This window comes from Ixodes scapularis, unplaced genomic scaffold (genome assembly GCF_016920785.2).
Source record: "Ixodes scapularis isolate PalLabHiFi unplaced genomic scaffold, ASM1692078v2 PGA_scaffold2__306_contigs__length_199485367, whole genome shotgun sequence".
In the NCBI taxonomy this organism is placed as follows: domain Eukaryota; kingdom Metazoa; phylum Arthropoda; class Arachnida; order Ixodida; family Ixodidae; genus Ixodes; species Ixodes scapularis.
In genome coordinates this window covers 131,176,621-131,200,013 of record NW_024609857.1, presented here as the reverse complement: position 1 = coordinate 131,200,013, position 23,393 = coordinate 131,176,621, and the positions used below count along the sequence as shown (strand labels likewise).

At 47.5% G+C, this 23,393-nt stretch overlaps 1 protein-coding gene across 1 annotated transcript in view; it reads right to left on the bottom strand.

Annotated features, from left to right (window-relative positions):
- LOC8036026 overlaps positions 1-23,393 on the bottom strand; it is a 566,786-nt gene that overhangs the window by 518,670 nt on the left and 24,723 nt on the right. Inside the window, exon 4 of the mRNA XM_042291544.1 lies at positions 4,161-4,226. Coding sequence (XP_042147478.1) covers positions 4,161-4,226 — 66 coding nt within the window. The remainder of the gene's footprint in view (positions 1-4,160; positions 4,227-23,393) is intronic.

Sequence of the window (23,393 nt, the reverse complement as noted above, 5' to 3'; positions counted from 1 at the left end):
CCTCACGTGAGGCGCATGGGATTCTTAGGTTCTTGTCTTCTGTAGCATCAAGGTCGGCGTGGGCGCTCGATCAAGCGCAAAACATCCTCCACGAGTGCGGTGGCGCTCTCATTGGGGCAGTGTCCTGGACAGAATCAAGAATGCGGCTCTCTTTCGTTGATGTTGGCTGACGGATGCGCGCTTCAGCTTGATCTTGCCAACTTCCCATGACGTTAAGGAGGATCCATGGTTCTCAGAACAGCGCCGGCAGTTGCTTCCACGAGAAGTATAGGTTCTGCAGGAGCTGGTTGTCTGTCCACCCAATGTGGCGGGCGACACTGTCATATTGTTCAATCCAGTCCTTGACGTCTTCATACAGCTTGCGTGAAAAAGCGTCGGAGTGTGATTTGCGACGGGCATGCAAACAATGGTGGGAGGGGACACGGTTTGCTGCTACAGGTTTGTCATTGTTGGCTTAGTCAGCTTCGGATTTTCTGACAGGAGACCGAATTCCGGTGGTTTTTCCTGGTAGCAGCAACTGGCTCGGATTTCAGGTGCTTCATGGTGTATTTCCGAGGTTACTCCTTGTGGTACTCGGTCGTCTTGCGGTTGCTCTGCCAGGCTCGGGTCAGGACTTTGCCTACGGCTCGACAGGGGTATAAGACACAGAATAGTCCGCCAGCCGTGTCCCATTATCGGGTAACTCGGCTGAAGAGCCGCCGGGTTCACACAGAGTGAAGGGCTACGGGTAAAGTGCCCAGTACTTCCACCTGAACATACGATTACAGCTGAGCATGACCTGCAGTGTCCCAGAATAGTGAATATTGATAGAAGATAGGACTGGAACAAGGATCCGTGACAGTATAACAAAACTAGCAGAAGAGAATCTATCCTGACCATTGAAGAAGCTGCATTGCTTTAGTGGCATTCTGTCCGAATAAATCCTCTCCTTCGGGGTTTGGCGACTGCCGTGGACGAACTGAACTGAAATGGATGTGGGACCACTTTTCTGGTAATGAGCCACTGCAGCCTGTTGCCACAAAGCGGCGTGAGCTGGGTACGTAACACGCTCGGTGAAATGTCCTGACAGCTTGCAATTCGCGTAACGAGTGTGGATGAAACGTTTGTGTTGACGAAACGTGCGACAGACCAGCGGGATCAATACCAACTGCAACACCTGTGCTCCGTGAAAGTGCACGTCTACGCCGGAACAATTTCGGAAGCAGCACAGCATCACCTAAAGCATGGCACAGGGACTACCAGCTTGAAGGCAGCTCTTCGGTGCGCCGCACACCTGTGCTCCGTGAAAGTGCACTTCTACGCCGGAACAATTTGTAAGCAGCACAGCATCATTCAGCACGGCACGGGAACTACCAGCTTCAAGGCAGTCTTCCGGTGCGCCGCACAACTGAAGTGAGCCCTCGGTCATTTGATCGAAGCTGCACCGCGATTGCACACCGCCAAGCACGACTCAGGCAATTTCCGTCGCTAAACTGTGTATCCAAATATATTGCACACGCTTCACTGCAAACCTCGAAGATTCCGATGGTCAACGAGAGCACAGATATCCGAATCAATCCGAGGTCCGAGCAACGTAGGTCAGATTGTCTCTTCCGTGGCAATATCCCGGTCGGTCACCAGCGAAATGCACACCGTTTCTCCGTATTTTCACGTTATACCTACGTCAAACACCACGCTGAACTCTGAACTCGCTTTCGACCGGCCTCATATGAAGGCTTCCGCGTCTGAAATCAACTCGCCGAGACGAACGACAACCAACAAAGCATCCGACAAGCTCCGGCCCAGCTGGGGCCAGCCGCTGCATGGGCGCTGCCATCTTTCCTGTGACGTCACGTATTTGGTTTGGTCATGTGACGTGTGGTCAAATTTGCGTACAATGGCAGCCTCCTTATGGGGGTCACTTTCGAGTGCGGACCGGAACCCCGGTTTATCGCTCTAAGCCCCTCTACCTCGTTGGTACAGCGCAATTTTATGGGCCAAACTGTTTTCATTTTTCTTTTCTCCTGAACAATAAGAGGTGATCGGTGGCCGATTGTGTCGGCGCACCGCAGCTCGGAGCAATCCTGGGTTTGGCCACCGCCACCGAGCGGAATCAAAACCTGCGAACAATCTCCGTTTCCTCCATGGAACGTCGGCACAGTCGAATGGCAGCAACTTAGCAAATGGACCCGAGCCCGATGTCGATGACCGTTCGACGCGTTGTCTGGACACGAGGCCTAGGCGAACGGGGACGCGGCACTTGTGCCCAATACGTGCCTTCGCTCAATCTCATCCTGATGACGTAAAAATTCGAGTGCACAGGCTCTGAGTATTCTAGGCGGCACTGGTTCCAACCCCCTCCCTTCACTTTTCGATCTGGGTTTAACAAATTTGATGAACAAGGGACAAAAGTATAACAACATCATTCTATGTCGTGTCGTCTGAATGTCTTTCATGTTCCTCTTTTGTTCTCGTAATTTGGACGCCTACGCGCTCAACCATTCATATTTTAGAACAGTTTATTGGTTGTTGAAGTTTATATCCGCTTTCTATCGCTGCCGAATAATTGTCATATAGTTTATATTAACTTGAAACTAGTGCCAAAGTTACGTTCGTTTGATTTAGGAAGCAACGGTACAGCTGTTTCGCTACATTTACAGGACCGCCCTGAATCACAGTAACGCGTAAGATTTGACCAACTAACGAGTAAAGCCATGTCGTTACTTATTTTCTATAACATGCAGCGTATTTCGACAGCCATGGGAGGGAGATCAACAAGGCCAATTTTACCACTGAATGTCGCGTTTCGATGGACGTCACATCGCCTGATTCACGAGGAGAGAGTGACATGAGTGAAGAAGGGGAAGGCTTAGGTAAACGCGCCTCAGTGATTCTCGAGCTGTACTTAAGCCGCCTCCCAGAGTTGCTAAGCCGATGAGCGTCAGAAAATATGGCATATCCTCGCCACAGTCCGGGGTTGTGCAAGGAACGACGACGAACGGGAGAGCGCTTTCCTCACGATCACGTGGGATTTTGTGTTCGAACATCGCCGTGTCTCGCCGAAAAGGGAGCACTAACGACTATCGTTGTAAAAAAGGCTCATGAAAATGACGCCTACAAACTATTTCTGAAGAGACGGTGTTCATCTCTCTTTTTTTTTTTTGCGTGAGGCAGTGTACGCGTCGTCCTTTCTACGAGTCTTGCTTCTTCCCTGTCTCGGGTTTAGTCATGTTAAGTATTCACCGGCTCGGCGTCGCGCTAACTATTCTTTCAGTGTCTTTGGTCAAGATTAAGGTGCAGTGTGGATTTGACACCTTGCAACGAATGCCTGATAGAAGTATTTAGAGCATTGTTTTCAGGTGGAAGGGGTTTTAGAGCGCAGCCCTTAGGTGGCCATTTCCGGCTTGAGCGGAGTCGCCGTCTCCGTCGGCGTAACCGCGCGGTGCATTATGGGAAACGTCCCATAATGCAGCGCGCGGGAGGGGGGAAGAGGGAAGAGCAGGAGGGGGGGGGGGGGAGGAAAGAGGAGGAGAGAAAGAGAAGGGAGGAAATGGTAGGAGGAGGATGAGATGAGGAGGAGGAAGGGGGGAGGAAGCGAGGAGAACGGGAGGAGGAGATGAAGAGGGAGGAGGAGAAGCGTACCGTCCCCTCCGTACCCACCAACCCCTTCTTAAGAGCGCCGCTCTAATTCGGCATTACAGGGAGTTCTAAACGTCTTTCATTTTTTAACCCTAAAAAACTTAAAATTCGAGAGTTACATTTAAAAGTACCAATATTTAGCTACTTAAAGGTGTGTTGCTTTCTTTTTTTTAGAAAGATGCAGTTCTATTAACGTCAATATTACTATAGATCATCTTGTTACTAAAATGCCTAATATATCAACACTAAAATAGCTGAGCAGTGCCACAACACAAGATGGCACTGCTCAGGCTCACACATTTATTTGCAAGCTTTGTGTAAAATAAGCTACCTGCGGTCATAAAATCCAGAAGAAATATTTCTATAATATTCTACTTACTTCATAAAGCGACTCTTATACCTGACAGATCAGTCTTCATATACCAAGGCTGTAACCTCTAGAGACATCGTACAGAACTGCTTGTTTTTTTGTTTTTTTTAACAATCGGCGCATCACACAAACTCTAAAGATTTTTTTTGCAAACAAGGCATTTCGCACTTACGTTCTTTGCAGTTGTCAAAAGCAATTTTTACTGCTTTTGATATGCCCTGGAGCGTTTCAGCATCTCCTGCGTAAAAAAAACAACAAAAAAACAGCAACAACGTATATTTTGTATCTCAAATAAACCACCCATTGACACACAACAGCCCATCGAAAGTTCTTACACGTTCATGCGCTGTTACGTAACAACAAAGAAGCTAAAGATTTTTAGTCTGACGGGTTCCCAAAACCGTCGCCGTGTCAGACAATTGATCGGGAGGCACACACTATAGTCGGTTACAATAGGGTGCCTACATGTCTGTCTGTCTCAGGGTGAAGACATCCATTGTTACCCTGAATGTGCCAGCGCGTGACGCTCTCACGCACTTGGTGCGTGACTTGGGCGGTGAAATGGCGTCTATGCATTAGCCAAAGCTACGCGCTCGTGCTGAGTGACACCGGATTGCGCGCACTTCAAAATGCATAGAAAGAACGATTGGGCGGAAAAATGGCCGAGATGTCACCACTCAAGCAAAAGCGCGCGTGTGTATGAAGGCACTCTAGGTTACAAGTCAAGAAGGTAGGGGAAGCTCCTCCTCACAAGCGTGATACGCTCGCTTCAAACGCCTCCGCAGTCGAGAAAATAGTTCGCTAAAAACGCCCCTTCTGCTCTAATGGAAAGATACTAGCTACAGACAGACCTGGTAGCGAACGGTAGCTGGCACCACCTAGCCGAGGCAAATTATGTATTTTAGGCTTCTACATTACTCGCTCAGGAAGGTTGAAGTGAAAAGAAGGTTTAAGTTGCAACGAAAATTGTTCGTTACTAAAAAGATAAAAAAGTCCCTTTCTATTACAGACCTGCGTTTATTTATTTATTTATTGTACCTACCCTCAAGCGACGAAGCATTGTACGGAGGACGGGTAAACACAAACAAAGATAAAACGAAATGACAAAACAAAAGAAATGCGGTAAGAAATTCAAATATCGAATAAATACACTCCAATTGGCAAAAGCCGAAAGCAGCACCTACTACGAACAAAATAAACAAAAATAAATGACTCATATCGCAACATTTGTTATGAACGAAATAAGCGAAATAAAATGACTCATGTCGGCTCATCAAACAAAAATGTAAACAAAGACAATTTTTTTTTGGCAACGTGTTAATTAATTTTTATTTTGATGATCCAGACGGGAAGAGTAATAGTTAGGCATTGTAAAGAAATGGTCTCGCAGCGATTGATGGTGATACACTTTAGGAAACAGGCGAAGCCGAAAAAACTTTTTACGCAATGACAAAGAGGGTAACAACAAACTGGACGTCATTGATGATATACCGGATGTTCGATTATAATTAGACAGAATGAAACGAACGGCGTTAGTTCGAACTAGTTCGAGAGCTTTGTGTGCAAAGGTGTGGTTAGGATCCCAAATGAAGGCTGCGTACTCTAAATTTGCCCATACAACAGTGTTACAATAAAGTTTTAAGTTAACTGGGGCCGTTCTAAAGTTCCGTCGTAGGTATCCTAACATGCGGTTAGCGTTGGCGAATACTAGGGAGTTTTAGAATAGCGCACGCTAAAGCTTTGCGTACGCAAAGAACAGCGTAGTCGCCACTGCGCATGCTCCGAACGCAAACCAAGTTTTGCGCTTTGCGTGCGCAATTTTAGCGTGTGCTCTTTCTGGGAAATAGCGTGCGTACGCAACGAGTCTTCGCGCTTCTCCAAGGAGGATTGGTGATGAAAAGTTGGCTAAAGCCAAGAAGAGCAGAGTTAAAAAAAATGGCGGGCTGCCAGGATTATGTCAGCGGCTGCTTTGGCGGCGTCGTGAGTGCCATGCACGTCGGCGGCATCCTCGCGACTGCGATTTTCAGTGCGGAACGATATTGCACTCCGTTTGGCAACGATCACTGGCAACTTGATGCTTGCGACGCGCGAACATTTTTCGGCGAAGGTACGATGTGCGAAGGTTAGTACACGAGACCTCTCTTGCCGAGGCGACGCAAGCGGACACGACCGGTCAACCGCTCGCGTCGCATTCTCATGTTTAAACAAATCTAGAATGGTACAGTCTGCGGCAATATGAAAGACCCACTGGGAGCGCGTGGCCGAGGCGGTGACTGCCGGGGGCGCTGCGAGAGCTCCGGGCAATTCCATTCTCCTTCGAGGGGAGGACGCTCACAAGGGGCTCAGCACAATCTGATAAGCGCGTTTTGCTTTAGCTGAGCCCGAGTGAGCGTCCTTTCCTCGAAGCAGAATGGAATTGCCCGGAGCGCTCACAGCGCCCCCGCCAGCCACCGCCTCGGCCACGCGCTCCCAGTGGGTCTTTCATATTGCCGGAGACTGTACTTCGAACCAAAAAAACTTGTTTTTTTTTCTTCTAAAGTTACAGCATTTCATGTGTGAAATAAAAATTGGGACTGTATCTTGGTGGCGTCGCAAGCGCGAGCTGCTTGGGCTTTTGCGTTGCGACGGAGAAACGCTATTCTAAACCTTTCTTGCGTCGCGTGCGCTAATACAAGCGCTAAATTTAGCGCTAGCGTGCGCTAAAATTGCGTACGTTATTTTAAAACTTCCTATTATATTGATATGAGGTTTCCAGGTTAAAGTCGGTGATATATTAATGTAGGGACGTGGGTATCCCCACGTCCCTACAGGGGCAGCCAAACCGGGATTCGTGGGTATCCCGGTTTGGCTGCCCCTCAGAGATTGTCACCGACAGGGGTCGACAATTTGAATCGGCACTCTTTGCTGAGCTCACTAGATTGGTCGGAACCAACCGTTTGAGAACGACTGCCTACCACCCACAGTCCAACGGGATGGTAGAACGATTTCATCGACATTTGAAATCGGCCCTTGCAGCTCAGGGTGGTCCCTCGGATTGGGTTCGTCATCTTCCCCTTGCGCTTCTTGGAACCCGGACAGCCTTGAAGGCGGACATCGAATGCTCCACCGCCAAACTTGTGTACGGCACTGCACTTCGCTTGCCGTCAGATTTTTTTGAAATGGAACTGCCTCAACAACAAAGGCAGTTGGACTATGTAGAAGAACTGAAGCAAATTTTTATCAATTTGCGACCTTTGCCTACACGGCAAGGAACTTCAAAGTCTCCCTACGCGACCCAGGACCTCCAAGACGCCACTCATGTTTTCGTACGACAGTCGCAAAAGAAGCCACTGCGCCCACATTACATCGGACCTTTTGCAGTCGTCGAAAAGAGAAGCGACACGTTCGTCCTGCGTGCCAACGGCAAGAATGACACCATTGCATTGGAAAGACTAAAGTCGGCACATATTGGACAAGAGCATGTGCAGGAAATAGCGCTACGTGACATCGACCGCACAACAGGGGAAAGCCAACTTTGTTGGCACCCGGATATTTGTGTGTTTTGATCGTTCGTCCTACCTCCTCTCTAAGGGTGGGGCATATCTGTAGTGACTGGACGCACCGACAAGCGAGTCCAGGCTCGGCACTGGAAAAAGAGAAAAAGACGCGCGCGCTAGCTCAAGCGCTCACGCGCTCACGAAGGGCAGTTCCTGACGAGACACCAGTGAAATAGAACGTTGTTTTGAAACGTCCGTCTCCTGCCTGTTTCTTTCACCACAGTAACACCCAGATAACGGTATTAGCTTACAGATTCAAGTTGAATGTCGGTTAGTGTATATGCTGAAGGGCGCGCGCCTTGCCAGGACACCCGCATTAGTTTGCATTTGTTAGGGTTTAGCTCCATAAGTCATTTTTTTGCACCAAAGAGTAATATTATTTAAATCAGATTGCAAAAGGCGTTCCTCACCATGATCATCATGAGCTTCCCGATAAATTACAGAGTCAATCACGTAATAATGCATGGAGTAAGAAACGCAACTTGGTAAATCAATAACGAATATTCGAAAAAGAAGCGGGCCTAAAACCGAACCTTGGGGTACGCCCAATACCCCATGAATGGTATCGGGCGTACCCCGGCCGATACCACTGGAGTTGGAGCAGTAATGCAATTATATAAAATAAGAGGCGGAAAGAAAGCGTCCTTTGCTCTGAAAATAAATATAAACTGTAACTTGCATAAGTAATGCGTACATGGTTGTTGGTTTTAGCTTGATAACCTCCTACACGAATTGGGTACTTTCTGTGCATTCGCTGCGTTTGTTAAACATGGAAAGCGGAGAAAGAAAACAACAAAAAACCCTGGCTTTCGGGTTTCGACAAATCCGAAGACGTCTTTTGTTTTTCGTTATGAATCCCAACGTGGAGACGGCGGAATGCGATTTCTCCGACTCTTCTTCGTCAAGAGAGTCTTGTGCAGCTTCGCCGTCTACCCCAACGCGCCTCTACAGGAAGCATAAGAGCGGCGATGTCCTCAACCGAGTTGCACGGCAGCTGATAATGGGCGCGTACGTTCAGGTGCGACACACACCGCCCGCCAAGCCCTGTCATCCAGTCCTCACTGTGGAGGAGTCCTGCATCGAAGTCAGCAAAGTGATTGGCGTTGGTGTACGCACCGTCCTCGAGATTAAGAAGCAGGCGAAATAAACCAAGGGACAAGTTATAACACCCTCTCGGAAGCGCCCAGATAGTGAAGGCAAGAAGCGGCGCGAAGTCAAGTACGATGACTCTATGTTGTACGCGCTGAGATTGTGCGTCCACCGTTTTTTTCGGCAGAACGAGGTCCTCATGGTCAAAAAGATAACGGCCGAATTTTGAACGTGCACTGAACTTCCCTCGTTGAAGGCTTGGACTGTACGTCGCCCTTCCCTCAACATTGGATTCGAGCATGACAAGAGGGAACGAAAGTCGCGGCTGATTGAACAAGAGGACATCGTCGCCTGGCAGCAAAGGTACCTGCATGAGATTCCACATCACCGACAAGATGGTCGGAAGATCTTCTACCTGGACGAGACGTGGGTGACGGCAGGGCACATTGTCATAAGGGTGAGGGTAGACACAACCGTGGCCTCCTCTCACGACGCCTTCATGTATGGTCTCTCGACTGGCCTCAAGCAGCCATCGAGGAAGGGCCAGCATCTTATTATCACCCACATCGGCAGCGATGACGGCTTCGTCGACGGCTGCTTGGACGTGTTCCGTGACCAAAAGACCGGCGATTACCACGGGGAAATTGAAAGTGCCCGCTTCGAGAAGTGGTTCGACGGCGTCCTCGACAAACAGCGGACAGGAAGTGCTATCGTCATGGTCAATGCTTCTTACCATTCACGGCGGTTGGAAGCAGTGCCGACGACGAGTTCCCGCAAGGACGACATCCGACAGTGGCTGACGTCTAAACGAATTTCTGGTACCCCAAGATGCTACAGAAGCAGCTCGTCATCATTGTGTCCTTGGTGGAGCCACAGTACCTAAAGTTTTGTGTGGACACTGCTGCTACGACATCTGGCTGCAGTGTGGTCAGGCTCTCACCGTATCACTCCGAGTTTAATTCAAGTGACCTGATATGGGCCCAGATCAAGAACGGCGTTGCTGCCCGAAACACGACGTTCAAGATCGTCGACTTGGGGACACTCCTGAACGAAGAAGTTGGCAAGGTCACTACTGACAGCTGGATTAATGCTTTGAGGCACGTCATTGACAATGAAGCAACGTTCAGACGAGGCGGTGCCACAAGTGCCCACATCCAGCCCATCGTCACCCAGCTGGATGGAGAGGATACTCCGCCTTAGAGTGACCTGTCGGGTGTCAAGTCATTTGACGAAGCTTAACCCCCACATTAAGGAGAAAGCGTGGAACGTCTCGGAACACAAAACGGTCCTTTTAAGGATCACTTATATGCTGAAAAATCGGATTGTCTTTCTCGTTCACGACTGACCTTCTGTGTCTCATGCATTTTTGTGGCGATAATATTAAAGCTAATTTATCCATGGCACTGTGCCATGAATCACCAATATAGAGTTCAATTTTGCGAAAACAAAAGTTAGCAGCCCAACTACGGCAAAGACATCAGATGCCATATTGGCTTCCCGCTGACTAAACATATATGCTACACAACAAATCAAATTTCGATTGCGAATAGGGTATTCCTTTTTTTTGTCTAAGAAAAACGCCACAACAGATCGCTGTAAGTGCTCCGCTTTAAAGCATAAAATGGACGTATGTGGCCATTCACATGACTGAGGCCTCTGGGAATAACAAAACCGTCTGTTAGCACAGCGAAGGGCTAAATCGCAGTACCAGTGCTTTGTTTTAAAGTCTAAAGCTGACGCCTGTGGTCATTCACAGGACTGAGGCCACTCTGACAATAACAATAACGTGTGTCAGCACTGTGGGTAGCTAACTCTCAGTGCCAGTGATCTGTTTCGAAGCATAAACCAGACGCCTGTCACCGTTCGCACGACCGAGGCCACTCTGACAATAAAAATAACGTGTTTCAGCACTGTGGGTAGCTAACTCTCAGTGCCAGTGATCTGTTTCGAAGCAAAAACTGGATGTCGGTGTCCATTCACACGACCGAGGCCACTCTGAGAATAACAGTGACATGTGTCAGCACTGTGGGGAGCTAACTCTCACTGCTAGTGGTCTGTTTTGAAGATAATCTGGACGTCTGTGTTCCTTCACACGACCGAGGCCGCTCTGAGATTAATAACGTGTGTCAGCACTCTGGGCAGCTAACTCACACTGCCAGTGATCTGTTTCGAAGCACTAACTGGATGTCGGTGTCCATTCACACGACCGAGGCCACTCTGAGAATAACAATGACATGTGTCAGCACTGCGAGGAACTAACTCTCACTGTAAGTGGTCTGTTTTGAAGATAAACTGGACGTCTGTGTTCATTTCCACGACCGAGGCCGCTCTGAGATTAAGAATAACGTGTGTCAGCACTCTGGGCAGCTAACTCTCACTGCCAGGGATATGTTTCGAAGCACAAACTGGATGTCGGTGTCCATTCACACGACCGGGGCCACTCTGAGAATAACAATGACATCTGTCAGCACTGTGGGGAGCTAACTTTCACTTCCAGTGGTCTGTTTTGAAGATAAACTGGACGTCTGTGTTTATTCACACGACCGAGGCCTCTCTGAGATCAAGAAAAACGTGTGTCAGCACTCTGGGCAGCTAACTCTCACTGCCAGTGATCTGTTTCGAAGCACAAACTGGATGTCGGTATCCATTCACACGACCGAGGCCACTCTGAGAATAACAATGACATGTGTCAGCACTGTGGGGAGCTAACTCTCACTGCTAGTGGTCTGTTTTGAAGATAATCTGGACGTCTGTGTTTCTTCACACGACCGAGGCCGCTCTGAGATTAAGAATAACGTGTGTCAGCACTCTGGGCAGCTAACTCACACTGCCAGTGATCTGTTTCGAAGCACAAACTGGATGTCGGTGTCCATTCACACGACCGAGGCCACTCTGAGAATAACAATGACATGTGTCAGCAGTGTGGGGAGCTAACTCTCACTGCCAGTGGTCTGTATTGAAGATAAACTGGACGTCTGTGTTCATTCACACGACCGAGGCCGCTCTGAGGTTAAGACTAACGTCTGTCAGCACTCTAAGCAGGTAACTCTCACTGCCAGTGGTCTGTTTCGAAGCACAAACTGGATGTCGGTGTCCATCCACAAAACCGAGGCCACTCTGAGAATAACAATGACATGTGTCAGCACTGTGAGGAGCTAACTCTCAGTGCCAGTGGTCTGTTTTGAAGATAAACTGGACGTCTGTGTTTATTCACACGACCGAGGCCTCTCTGAGATCAAGAAAAACGTGTGTCAGCACTCTGGGCAGCTAACTCTCACTGCCAGTGATCTGTTTCGAAGCACAAACTGGATGTCGGTGTCCATTCACACGCCCGAGGCCACTCTGAGAATAACAATGACATGTGTCAGCACTGTGGGGAGCTAACTCTCACGGCTAGTGGTCTGTTTTGAAGATAAACTGGACGTCTGTGTTTATTCACACGACCGAGGCCTCTCTGAGATCAAGAAAAACGTGTGTCAGCACTCTGGGCAGCTAACTCTCACTGCCAGTGATCTGTTTCGAAGCACAAACTGGATGTCGGTGTCCATTCACACGACCGAGGCCACTCTGAGAATAACAATGACATGTGTCAGCACTGTGGGGAGCTAACTTTCACTGCTAGTGGTCTGTTTTGAAGATAATCTGGACGTCTGTGTTCCTTCACACAACCGAGGCCGCTCTGAGATTAAGAATAACGTGTGTCAGCACTCTGGGCAGCTAACTCACACTGCCAGTGATCTGTTTCGAAGCACAAACTGGATGTCGGTGTGCATTCACACGACCGAGGCCACTCTGAGAATAACAATGACATGTGTCAGCAGTGTGGGGAGCTAACTCTCACTGCCAGTGGTCTGTACTGAAGATAAACTGGACGTCTGTGTTCATTCTCACGACCGAGGCCGCTCTGAGGTTAAGACTAACGTCTGTCAGCACTCTAAGCAGCTAACTCTCACTGCCAGTGGTCTGTTTCGAACCACAAACTGGATGTCGGTGTCCATCCACAAAACCGAGGCCACTCTGAGAATAACAAGGACATGTGTCAACACTGTGAGGAGCTAACTCTCACTGCCAGTGGTCTGTTTTGAAGATAAACTGGACGTCTGTGTTCATTCACACGACCGAGGCCGCTCTGAGATTAAGAATAACGTGTGTCAGCACTCTGGGCAGCTAACTCTCACTGCCAGGGATATGTTTCAAAGCACAAACTGGATGTCGGTGTCCATTCACACGGCCGAGGCGACTCTGAGAATAACAATAACATCTGTCAGCACTGTGGGGAGCTAACTGTCACTGCCTGTAGTCTGTTTTGAAGATAAACTGAACGTCTGTGTTCATTCACACGACCGAGGCCGCTCTGAGATTAAGGATAACGTGTGTCAGCACTCTGGGCAGCTAACCCTCACTGCCTGTGATCTGTTTCGAAGCATAAACTGGACGTCTGTGATCATTCAAACAACCCAGGCCACTGTGAGTATAACAACGTGTGTCAGCACTGTGGGCAGCTAACTCTCACTGCCAGTGATCTGTTTCGAAGCATAAACTGGACGCCTGTGACCATTCACATGACCGAGGCCACTCTGAGAATAACAATAACTTTTGTCAGCACTGCGGGCAGGTAACGTTCACTGCAAGTGATCTGTTTCAGAGCATAAACTGTACGTCTGTGGCGATGCACACGACCGAGGCCACTCTGAGTATAACAATAACGTCTGTCAGTACTGTGGGCAGCTGACTTTGACTACCAGTGATCTGTTTCGAAACATAAACTGGACGGCGGTGGCCATTCACACGACTGAGGCCACCCTGGGAATAACGATAACTTGTGTTAGAACAGTAGAGAGCAAATCCCAGTGCTACGCTCTGTTTCGAAGCGTAATAGGGATGTCGAAAGCTCCCTTGAAGTCGACGGTCATTATGCGTCGTGCGTCGCACTTCGTCGAGTTGGCTAACGCCTCGTGGTGGATGAGGAGCAGGTTGCTCTGTGCGCCGAGGTGCGGTCTGAAGGGGTATGACATAGACTTTCTGAATTTCTATTGTAATGTTTGCCGAGTACAGGAACCGAGGTGTATGAAGACAACAGCAATCCAGTGTGATGCGGAAGCAGTGTTCCACAAACGCGGGCCAAATCGTTCCTGCTTCGTGCCTGCTTCCGCAGAGAGCGCGTGAGGGGCCGGCATGCAAAACGCGCTGGGCTCGCGCTTCTAACATTCTAGCATTATCGGCCGTCGAGTTTGTGCGACGGCCGATAATCATAGTGTTGATTATGGCTCTGCCGAAGCGCCACCAAGACACTGTCACACGGAGGTGCCATTGTACTCGCTTGAAATATATCGCAAGAACAGCACCGATTGCTTGACGTGAGGAAAAGTCTGCTACAACATTGATGAAGGGTCGATGAGAGGACGGAGATCTGGAGAATGCCAATGCCGGTAACTGGGCCTAGTTCAGTTCGACTCAGAGCTTGATATCGTCAGTCTTGCAAAAACAAGGTGATGAAGTAAAGCGGTCTTCCATAGAGACCTCAGTTTTAAGCCCCCCGGACTAGTCCAATGCAGAGGATTAAATCGAATCTTTTTGGAGCCGATATGAACCACAATGCACTGGTTGCAGCTAGACTTTTTGCCGAGACAGCGTTGTGAAGTACTGAAAGGTCGTTTTTGAATGCTTGGGTGGCTTTTGAAACTGGTTTAGAATGAATGGAGGTATTGCTGGGTTTTGTGATACGAGAGTTTGTAACAGCCGCAATCCCCTTTTCCGTTGGTACTGCTGTAGTTCCCCCGTCAGCTGGCCCAGTGACTAAATAGGTGCAGGTCACGTTTTCGGGTCCCTTTTCGCACCCGGATCAAGTGTGTCGCCTTCTGGAAGGCCTGGGGAAGTACTTTTGGAGCGGAATTGTAGGATCCGTCTAGTGGGCAGATGAGACGTTATCCCATATGACGAATCATGCAGAGCCCTTTGAAGGCTGAGGTCGTAAAACTTGCAACAAGATCACATAGGTAGGTGGTCGCTTCCCACTGTCGGTGTGCACTCGCCGTACCCCTAGGCTTAGAGAGCCCCACGCTAACCGTTACCTCTCAGGCCCGAGCCCTCTGTACTCGTCATTATTTTGCACCAATAACGCCGATACCGAGTCCTTCTTGTCCAGTTCAAAACCATTTCAAATTTGCCGGATGTAGACGAACCATCTGCTCTTTATCCAATCCCAGGTCATAAACTTTAACAGAAGAAGGACGTGAAATTTTGTAGTTTTTTTGTTTTGTTTAGAGTGCATTTCATCTGGGAGTGGATATGTAAATATGATGCCAGTTGCGATGGTGCTTATGTAACGCGGCTCGGAAACAGGTTTCTTCGTGCGGTGCACCTTATTTCGTCAAATGACATTTCCCCGACAGTTCGGTTCATCGACACTGCGACGTTTTATCAATCGATTGTTTCATCGACACTCGTTTAATAGACATATCTTACCATGTTTTGCCGACAACATTTCTTATTTTGGTTAGAGGTGCGCTGGTTTGTTGGCGAGCGAGGGTACGGGTACATGCCCTGGGGCAGGACCACCCTTACACGCTGCTGCGAAGCGGCATGTATGGGTGGGCCGGGTGGGTTCACATTTTTTGTAATGAACTCTTGCAGTCTGTCACCACGAAGCGCCATGAACTGGGTGGGACTGATAGTTTATCATGTGCCCCTGTGATAAACGTACAATGAAATGTTCCTACAACGTGCAATTCGCGTGTCGATGGAACTTCAAAGCACGGTGAGGTAGTATCGATGAAACAATCCGTGTCGATGAAGCGAGGGTCGATAGTTGAATTGAATATCTTAGAATTGATATTCAAAACACTTGGGTGGCTACAGACATGCGGCCAAGAACAATTCATAATTTCATTAAATGTTCGCATAAAACAATTAGGCGAATGTTTATACCACAAATACTGGTCTACTATATAAATAAACTCAACCAATTTCTATTTGTCATGAACGTTGAGTATGGTTCGTTAAAAAAACACATATAGTGACCCCTGACGTTTACATTCGCTCTTTTCTGTCTGGCAAGAAACTCAGCGGCGCCTTCTTTTGGGCAACCCAGGCATACTTCCGATCCGAGTATATTTTCTAGTTTTTATGCGTCATTCTTTCACCGTAAGAGTGAATTATATGTGACAGTGGCATAATAAGCCACCACTCCTCGAAAAGAGCACTTAGATTTGCACTCGCCAATTCTGCAAAAGGCGCCGCCTAGTTAAGAACCGGAAGTGTTTGAGGGCAATTTGCACACTAGCATCACCATGTTTCAACTCACCTGAGAAAGAGCAAATTTTTTATAACAAATCCGTCTGTCGGGTGAAACAGGTTTTCTTAAATGTTTTGACGCACCCCTCAAAAATGTATGACGTATTTGAAATGTCCATCAAAGTTTTCCCAGGGGCCTTACATACCCTTTAAAAATTCCTAAGACTGTAAGAAACCCACTATGAATTTTTGAGAGGCCTGTGGGCCTCTTATTATCCTTGCCGTGATACCATACATGCCATTATAATCGTTTTAATGGGTTTGTGGGGAGATCCCTAGAACCTTTAAAATATACGTGTCCGAAACTCCGCCTGGCCATTCTGTTCCGGGCGGTTGCAACGAGTTTCGGAAACTAAAAATGCGTTCCGACGCCCCTTCTCGTCGTGGCCCTGACGCGGCTCCACCGGAGGGGAAGCAGGCGCGCACGAGAAAAACCTTTCTGGAAAGGAGGTCACTCCTCTCCACTTCAGCTTTTCTAGTTTCCACCCTTTCCCCCGAGCACCGTTTTTTCTTCGCCAAGTCCTGGCTCACGAGAGAGAGGGGTGCGTGGCGAAAACTGGAGGGAGATGGTTTGCTGTTTGCTTGTAGATAACCTGGTTTTATTCAGTCGAAATAGAGCCTGCTTGCCCTGCTTTTTCTCCATCAACGACCGCAAACTAAATGCACAACGACGGACGAATGCTCAGTGTCGGCTTCCTGTCCCATACAAGGGGACCATCTTCTACGGCAGTTGGGTGTGCAGATCAAAAAGGTTTCTTAGTGCCCTCTTTTTTGGGTCTCTTCGTCTGTCCGGCTTCCGTAGTATCCAGCGAGTGCAAAAGACGCAGGAGACGACACCGTGACTGTGCACAGAAGTTCTCAACGGCGGCGGGTATTGGTGCGCGTTCGTGATTTTTGCTAAACGTGCTACTGACAGTGTGTATGTGTCTGCGTGATGAACTTGCTTTGTTATTGGTTGAGCTACCTTACATCTCAGGAATTGACTCAGCGGCATTGTGAGTAGCCGGAAACACATGATTTGCTATAAATATACCTTGTCCCTAGTTGGTCTGATCGCTTTCGACTACAGCTGATTGCGTCCGGGTCTGAGTAAACGTTGGTTCGTATCATCGTTTTGCGCTACACTATTGTTGTAAAATCCAATGTCTGAAATAAATTCCTAGTGATGTTCTGAACTGCATTTTTCGTCTGTAATTGGCAGTCATTTGGGTGTCTGAAGGTTTGAAGGGCTGAGGGGGTCTGAAAAAATGAAGAGTCTGACAGGTTGAAAGGGTTTTGATGTCTGACGGGCTGAACTGGCTTGTGCTGCTGAGGGGTTTGATGGGCTGAAAGGGTCTGAAGCACTGAGAGGGTCCTATGACATATCAGGGCTCAAGTGTTACTTTCAACAGGGTATTTGACGCCTTCTTTAAGATCTTCAATGCGCGATAAGAAATCTACCTTGCCACGCTTGTTCGGGCACCATTGGTGAGGAAACTTGCTTTGTCGTAAGTAATTGCCTTCTCCACCCTTGTGCTGTTTTCAAGGCATCTACAAATTCAATGAGCGTTAGTCGTAATGCTGATTCGTGTGCCTCCTTTAGCCTCCTCATACGTGTCCTGTACGCCGACGGTGGAAAACGTAAATAAGTGTTCAAAAACCCAGTGTAGAAGTCGGGCACATAATGACGACATACCATTAGGTAGCACACAATTGGTTTAAATTGCATATACGTATGTAGGTTAAACGAGTTTTGATATATTTGTAAAAAAATAAGTGTCAATCTTCATTCGTAGGATAATTAAAATTCCAAGCCTATAATATACCAGGCAATAATACTATGAAGTAAAACACAATCAAATATTGTTTCGTGGTAAAAAATAATGAATATGAACAAGAAACACACTAGAACGTAAAATATCACATAGGAATCTGTGTAGCATTAGATGCACATTGTATAATTTATCTAAGATCCGATATTATTGTTTACAAAATCATTTGATGAAATGTGTTTTTCTCAGTTTGTACTTTTTAGTAAAACGTTTTACGAAACCAAATCTGGAAAGTATTTATTTGATTTTTCCACACCAAGCACAATGTAGAGCTGTTGTATGAGCGAACAAAGATTTAGGTTTTAAGAATCTCTTGTCCGCAGGAAAATATGAAGAAGGAAAATTATTTTTCCTTCTTTATAAAAGCAAGGACTAACTTACAGTATTGAAGCCTCCATGAGTTGGTTTCGATCTCCCAGTTCCGCCCTCCTCCGCACCTGGCGTATAGATTGTGCTCATATATTTTCGCGATTTATCGTAATTTCGTTTTAGTGCTATGTAGTGTGTCGTCATATACTAGTTGGATTTATCCTATTGAGAATAACCCTCCAGTTTTGGTGTATTATGGAATCCTTACAGTCCTTCCAACTCCTTCAGCTCATTACACCCGTTCGGCCCATCGGATCTCTCATCCCCATCAGACTCCTTCAGATTATCAAAACTTCGAGACTTTCATTCATTTAGACGTCCGAATGCCTGAAAATTAGAGACCTAAAATACAGTTGTTTAAAACGCCCTGGGAAGTTTACTTCATACACTGAACTTGAGATTGAGATTAAAAAAACACCTTGGGGGCCCACCAGCATTTCTGAGAGGGCTTCACGTACCCTTCAATAATTTATGAGATGTCTGAGAAGTCGCAAAAACAAGTGATGCGTCCTCAAAAAAAAAAAACAAGGTTGTTTGAAAATCTGCGACTACAAGAAAACTGCCAGATAGAACTATGCAATTTTTTTGTTTTCAGTTTTATTGCTTCGAAAGTCAGAAGGCACGTCTTGCCATTTTTGCAGTTTTCACAAGTGACACATTTTGGAGTGTCCAAACTTCTAAATTCTCTTTTCAGAACAAATATTACCTTTTTACTGCTTTAACACTTCGTGTATACTGTATAGGGTTTAAACTTCTTTCGATTTATTTCTTTATTTTATTATATCAAATAATTTTTTTCATATTGCAATTTGAGTCAAGCAAATTTTTGATTTACAATTATTTAGAGCATAACAAACGTATCAAATGAAAGTTTGTTTACACTATAGCGTAAATAAAAAATAACACTGTAAACGTAACAGGAAATGCTAAAATACAAAATTCAAAGTCCTTTAAAAATGAATTTTATTTTTTGTTTCAATTATTATATAAACATCTTTTTTAAGTTTTTTGTTATATGCAATAAAATTTTTTCGACATCTATGGTTTCGTCATATTAAACAATGCGTTTAAATATACATTTGTACACCCTCCTAGGAGGAAAAGATATGGGCCGTTGCCAAATATTTTACATAATTATATATAAGCTTGGAACGTGACCACAGAATTTGATATAGCTTATGTACCAGTGAGTAATAATGAGACATGACTGTTATGTTATAATTAAAAAAAAAAAAGTTTAGAACATGAACAGTTCACTTAAATAATCTTTTGATTGACAACTTTTCTTTAAATAGGCCTATTGAAACGTCTCATATTTAACAAGCATAAAAATTAAGTTTCAGAAACTGTTATGTCAGGCAATGAAGGGGCGAGATAAATTATTTGCGAAAACCCGCCGGGCCAACTACGAAATTTTGCGTCTTTCATATGCGGTCGCATTTTCACGTATACTTCCGAGGATCGGTCAAAACTTATTGACGGTTTTTATTTAAGGCCATAACAAAGAATACACAGAAACGGGGAAAATTCAGGAAAATGCATAGAACTTGTAGCATTATTAACTCACATACACGCTTATGGTGATAAGAACGGATTTTAGGTAACGTTATAGGGTAACTGCAAAGGGAAAAAAGTGTTTTCTTAAACAGCCTAATTGAGACAAGCACGTCACAAAACATATCTTCCGCGACAATTAAAACATTTTTTGAGAAATATTTACGCCACAGGACGTAATTTAGTTGAGTCCCAACCTCTCCAGATTTGAAACTCCCGCTCTTTCGACCCGTCCGGAGAAGTACGCCCCGCCCCTCACTTCTGGATTTTCTCTTGGATTGACTTGGCTGCGTAGTACGGAGCGCCTTGACTTCCGGCCGCGGGTCGGGGGGGGGGGGGGGGGGGGTGGAGGGCGGAGGGAAGGGTTCCATCGATGTACGCTGGAAGCTAGGGCCGGTTTGCTTTCCTTCTATTTGTGTGGTCGGTGAAAATCTGGCAACAACGCACCTTCACCATGGCGCCGGTATTGTTTTGGTTTGACGGGACGCAAGGAGTTCCGCGGTGTGCGAGCACATGTAGCGAAAACGTGACCTGAGAAGTGCCCCTGTGATGTTCCCGGAATACGGAAAGTATCATTCGTAATCTTCGTGTCTGCTTTGAAAGCGAAGGGAGTCACAGGGTCCACGAGTGCGCAACCCCAAGCCAAAATTCACGACACCGCTGCGTTGACTTCGGTGATCTCGTTCTGTTTGGTGCGATACCTCAATGCGACAAAGAACTTAAACGTGCGTGGTGTGTGGTGCGGGGCTTGGAAGTGGAAACCCACACTAACACAGAGCGCAAATTGCTTATTGCGGGTTTGACGTTCAATGGGTTCAGTCCCGTCGTCGTCAGCTGATCCGGTCCAGCTGGCTCGGTAGGGCGCAGCGAGCTGTGGCAGCGAGCGTTTTTAAAAGTAAATCTCCCTTCGCTTTGTTTCAAAATGGTGAAAATTCCCGACTCATACCGTGAGTAAAACGCTGCGGGCGTTTTTTTTACAAAATTACGTCGTTTTAATTGAACAATAGACTCCGGATTGTTGTCCTAAATCTGCCGTTTTTGTGCTTCGTGTTTTTAGACTGGGTTGGCACAGCGAGGTGTTTGGAAGCACACCGCTCGAGTAGATGATTTGGTCCTGCAAACAACCGGTTATACAGAATTTCAGAAAAATTTAAGTCACCACCGTTATTTTCCTTTAAATCTCGTGCGAGTTTGTGGCGCTCATCACGCGGTGTGAATAAAGTTGGGCAAGATTTCCTTCCTGCCCGCAGATGCATGAACTGAGACCCTTTTTACGTAGCGAACATAATGTTTTTTGTTTTTTTTTATTTTGGGAAGAGGCGTTGGTACATTTATTATGGTACAATCACTTGCGAGTTCAAAAATTGACGAGGGTGAGCGCTCCACTTCATTTGAAGATCGCTTGTGGCAATTGACGACGAGGCTGAAGCCTCGTCGCGAAGTGTCGCAAGTGATCTTTAAGTGATAGGAATATATCAAGACATCATCCAAGAAGGCCATACAAAATTTGTGCTTTATTCCTACGAGTACTTTGTCTATGAGAGCTTGGAATGTGGCTGGTCCACCAGCCACGCCAAAGGGCAGCCTTTTGAATTCATATGTACCCTTGTGGCATACGAATGCAGTCATGAAATACCCTTGTAGCGGACAGGAATCGGGAGGAAGCCTTGGGACAGGATGAAACTTGTGAAACACTGAGCTCTGCACAACTCTGCCAGTACACAGTCTGTCCGTGGCATTGGGTACACCGGAACTTGGGTTTTAGCATTGAGCGGCCCGTAATCCACAGCTAGTCAATTCTCTTCCGACTTCTTCGCAACCAGAACTGGGGCACAGGACCACTAGCTCGAGCTGGGTTGTATAAAGTCTTGCTGCAGCGGATCTTCGATGCAGGAATCCATAATCTGCCTTTTGTGAGCATTGACCGGGCGAAGCCTGCAGCGAATCGGCTTGAAATCTCCAGTGTTGCTGGTGTGCTCCATCAGTCCCGTGCAACGAGGACGTTTGTCAAATAGTGTGCCAATCTATGCCAGCATGGTTAAAACATACGGATGCTTTGCATAGTCAACGTCAAGATTGTCGTCGTGCAGCAGATGTTGATCATCTGTAGACATCTTGTTGTTATGGTAGGCCTGACGCCGGCCGTTTTCTCGTAGGAACTGATCATCTGCAGGCTGTTCTCTCTGCACACAAGGGCCTTCACTTGACTGGGCGAACAATTGCTCTAAGCTATACACTTGCTCGTTATTGGCCTGACCCGACTCTTCTCTTTGGATTTCACCCTTGGAAAACGGGACACGCTCCTGTTATTCAGACCCGATTGTCCAAGCGATTGACGAAATATATATGGAGATGCCAGTGGCGTTAAGAAAGTCTCTGCCTAGCACTATGTCCCTGCAAAGGCCTGGCACGTAGAGGAATCGCTGCTTACGTGATTCCCCTGCCCAAACCGCTCAGCATCGTGCGGAGCTTGTTGTCTGAAACACACCGGCTGCGAGACGAAGGCAGTGCTGCTCTTCTCCAACAGTCACTCTTCCAGCCACGGCTATCTCAATAGCTGCATTTCGTGCTAGACTGACGCTTGACCCGGTGTCCAGGAGTGCGCGAGAGATTCTCTTCCCTATGTGAAGTTCCAGAAGCGACTCTTTTCCACCGGCTGCTGTAGCTACCTGCACTGACATGTAAACACCGGCCGGTGCGGCGTCTACTGCTTGCCGTTTCCCGGACAACTCGCTTGCATATGCCTGGGCTCGCTGCAGTGAAAACAACGAGGTCGGCCCCGGCCTCGGTGTGCGCCCGTGGGACACTAGAGTGATATGTGTCCCACGCCCCCGCACCGGTGACACTGTAGCTGACGATCATAGCTGTTGTCTTGGGGCACGGCCTGCTGACGGATTGGGCTGCCGAAACCCATGTGGAACGGTGCTAGGTTGTGCGCCGCGTCAGCAGTTAATCCCTGTAGTACGAAGGGTGCAGGACCGCCGGATGCAGGCACCAGGGGTACACGTTTGGAGCAGCAAGGGTGGGCGTGGTCCAGGTTGCTATACTCTGATCCGTCACCGGAACTGGACAAGTCACTGGCGTCGCCGTTCGACTCTGGAACATCAAGTCCCGGGCCACTTAGTTTGAAAGTTGGGGAGGGGGTACATATTGGAGACATCGCCACACGCGCTACATGAATCCATCGGCAGCGTGGGCGAGTTCCTTGAGCGTGGCGTAGGTCAATCCTTCAACGAGATACCGGAACTGTTGGTGCATCTGTCGGAGTACCCTCTCCACCTGCGCATCTGTCAGAGGCTAGCCGATCCTGTCGTAGTAACTGCTGATGACATATATGAACTTCTTCAGGTTTTCCTCGGGGTGTTGAGTTCGTTTCCGCAGTTCCTCTTTCAGTCGCTTTTTCTTGTCCACAAACGCAAACTGACTATGAAACGCGGTGACCAAGCTTCCCCACCTCGTAAACTTCCCCGCGAAGCGAAACCACATCTTGGCACTTCCGTCGAGAACTTCAGGAACGACACGGCTGACCCGACCCTCTGACTTGGACACCGTGGATTAGGCAGTAACTCTCTCGAGCTCATCTATGAACCCTTCTGGTGACTGTAGACCTCCAAAGAGAAGAGAACTTGGAAGGCTGGGCGGAGGTCCACATGGCATGCATGGGATCTTGATCGGGCGCTTGGTTGGTCGCGGTGACGGCTCGCATTACCAACGGAGAGGGTAACAAGGGCTGCAACAGCTGAGACGACAAGG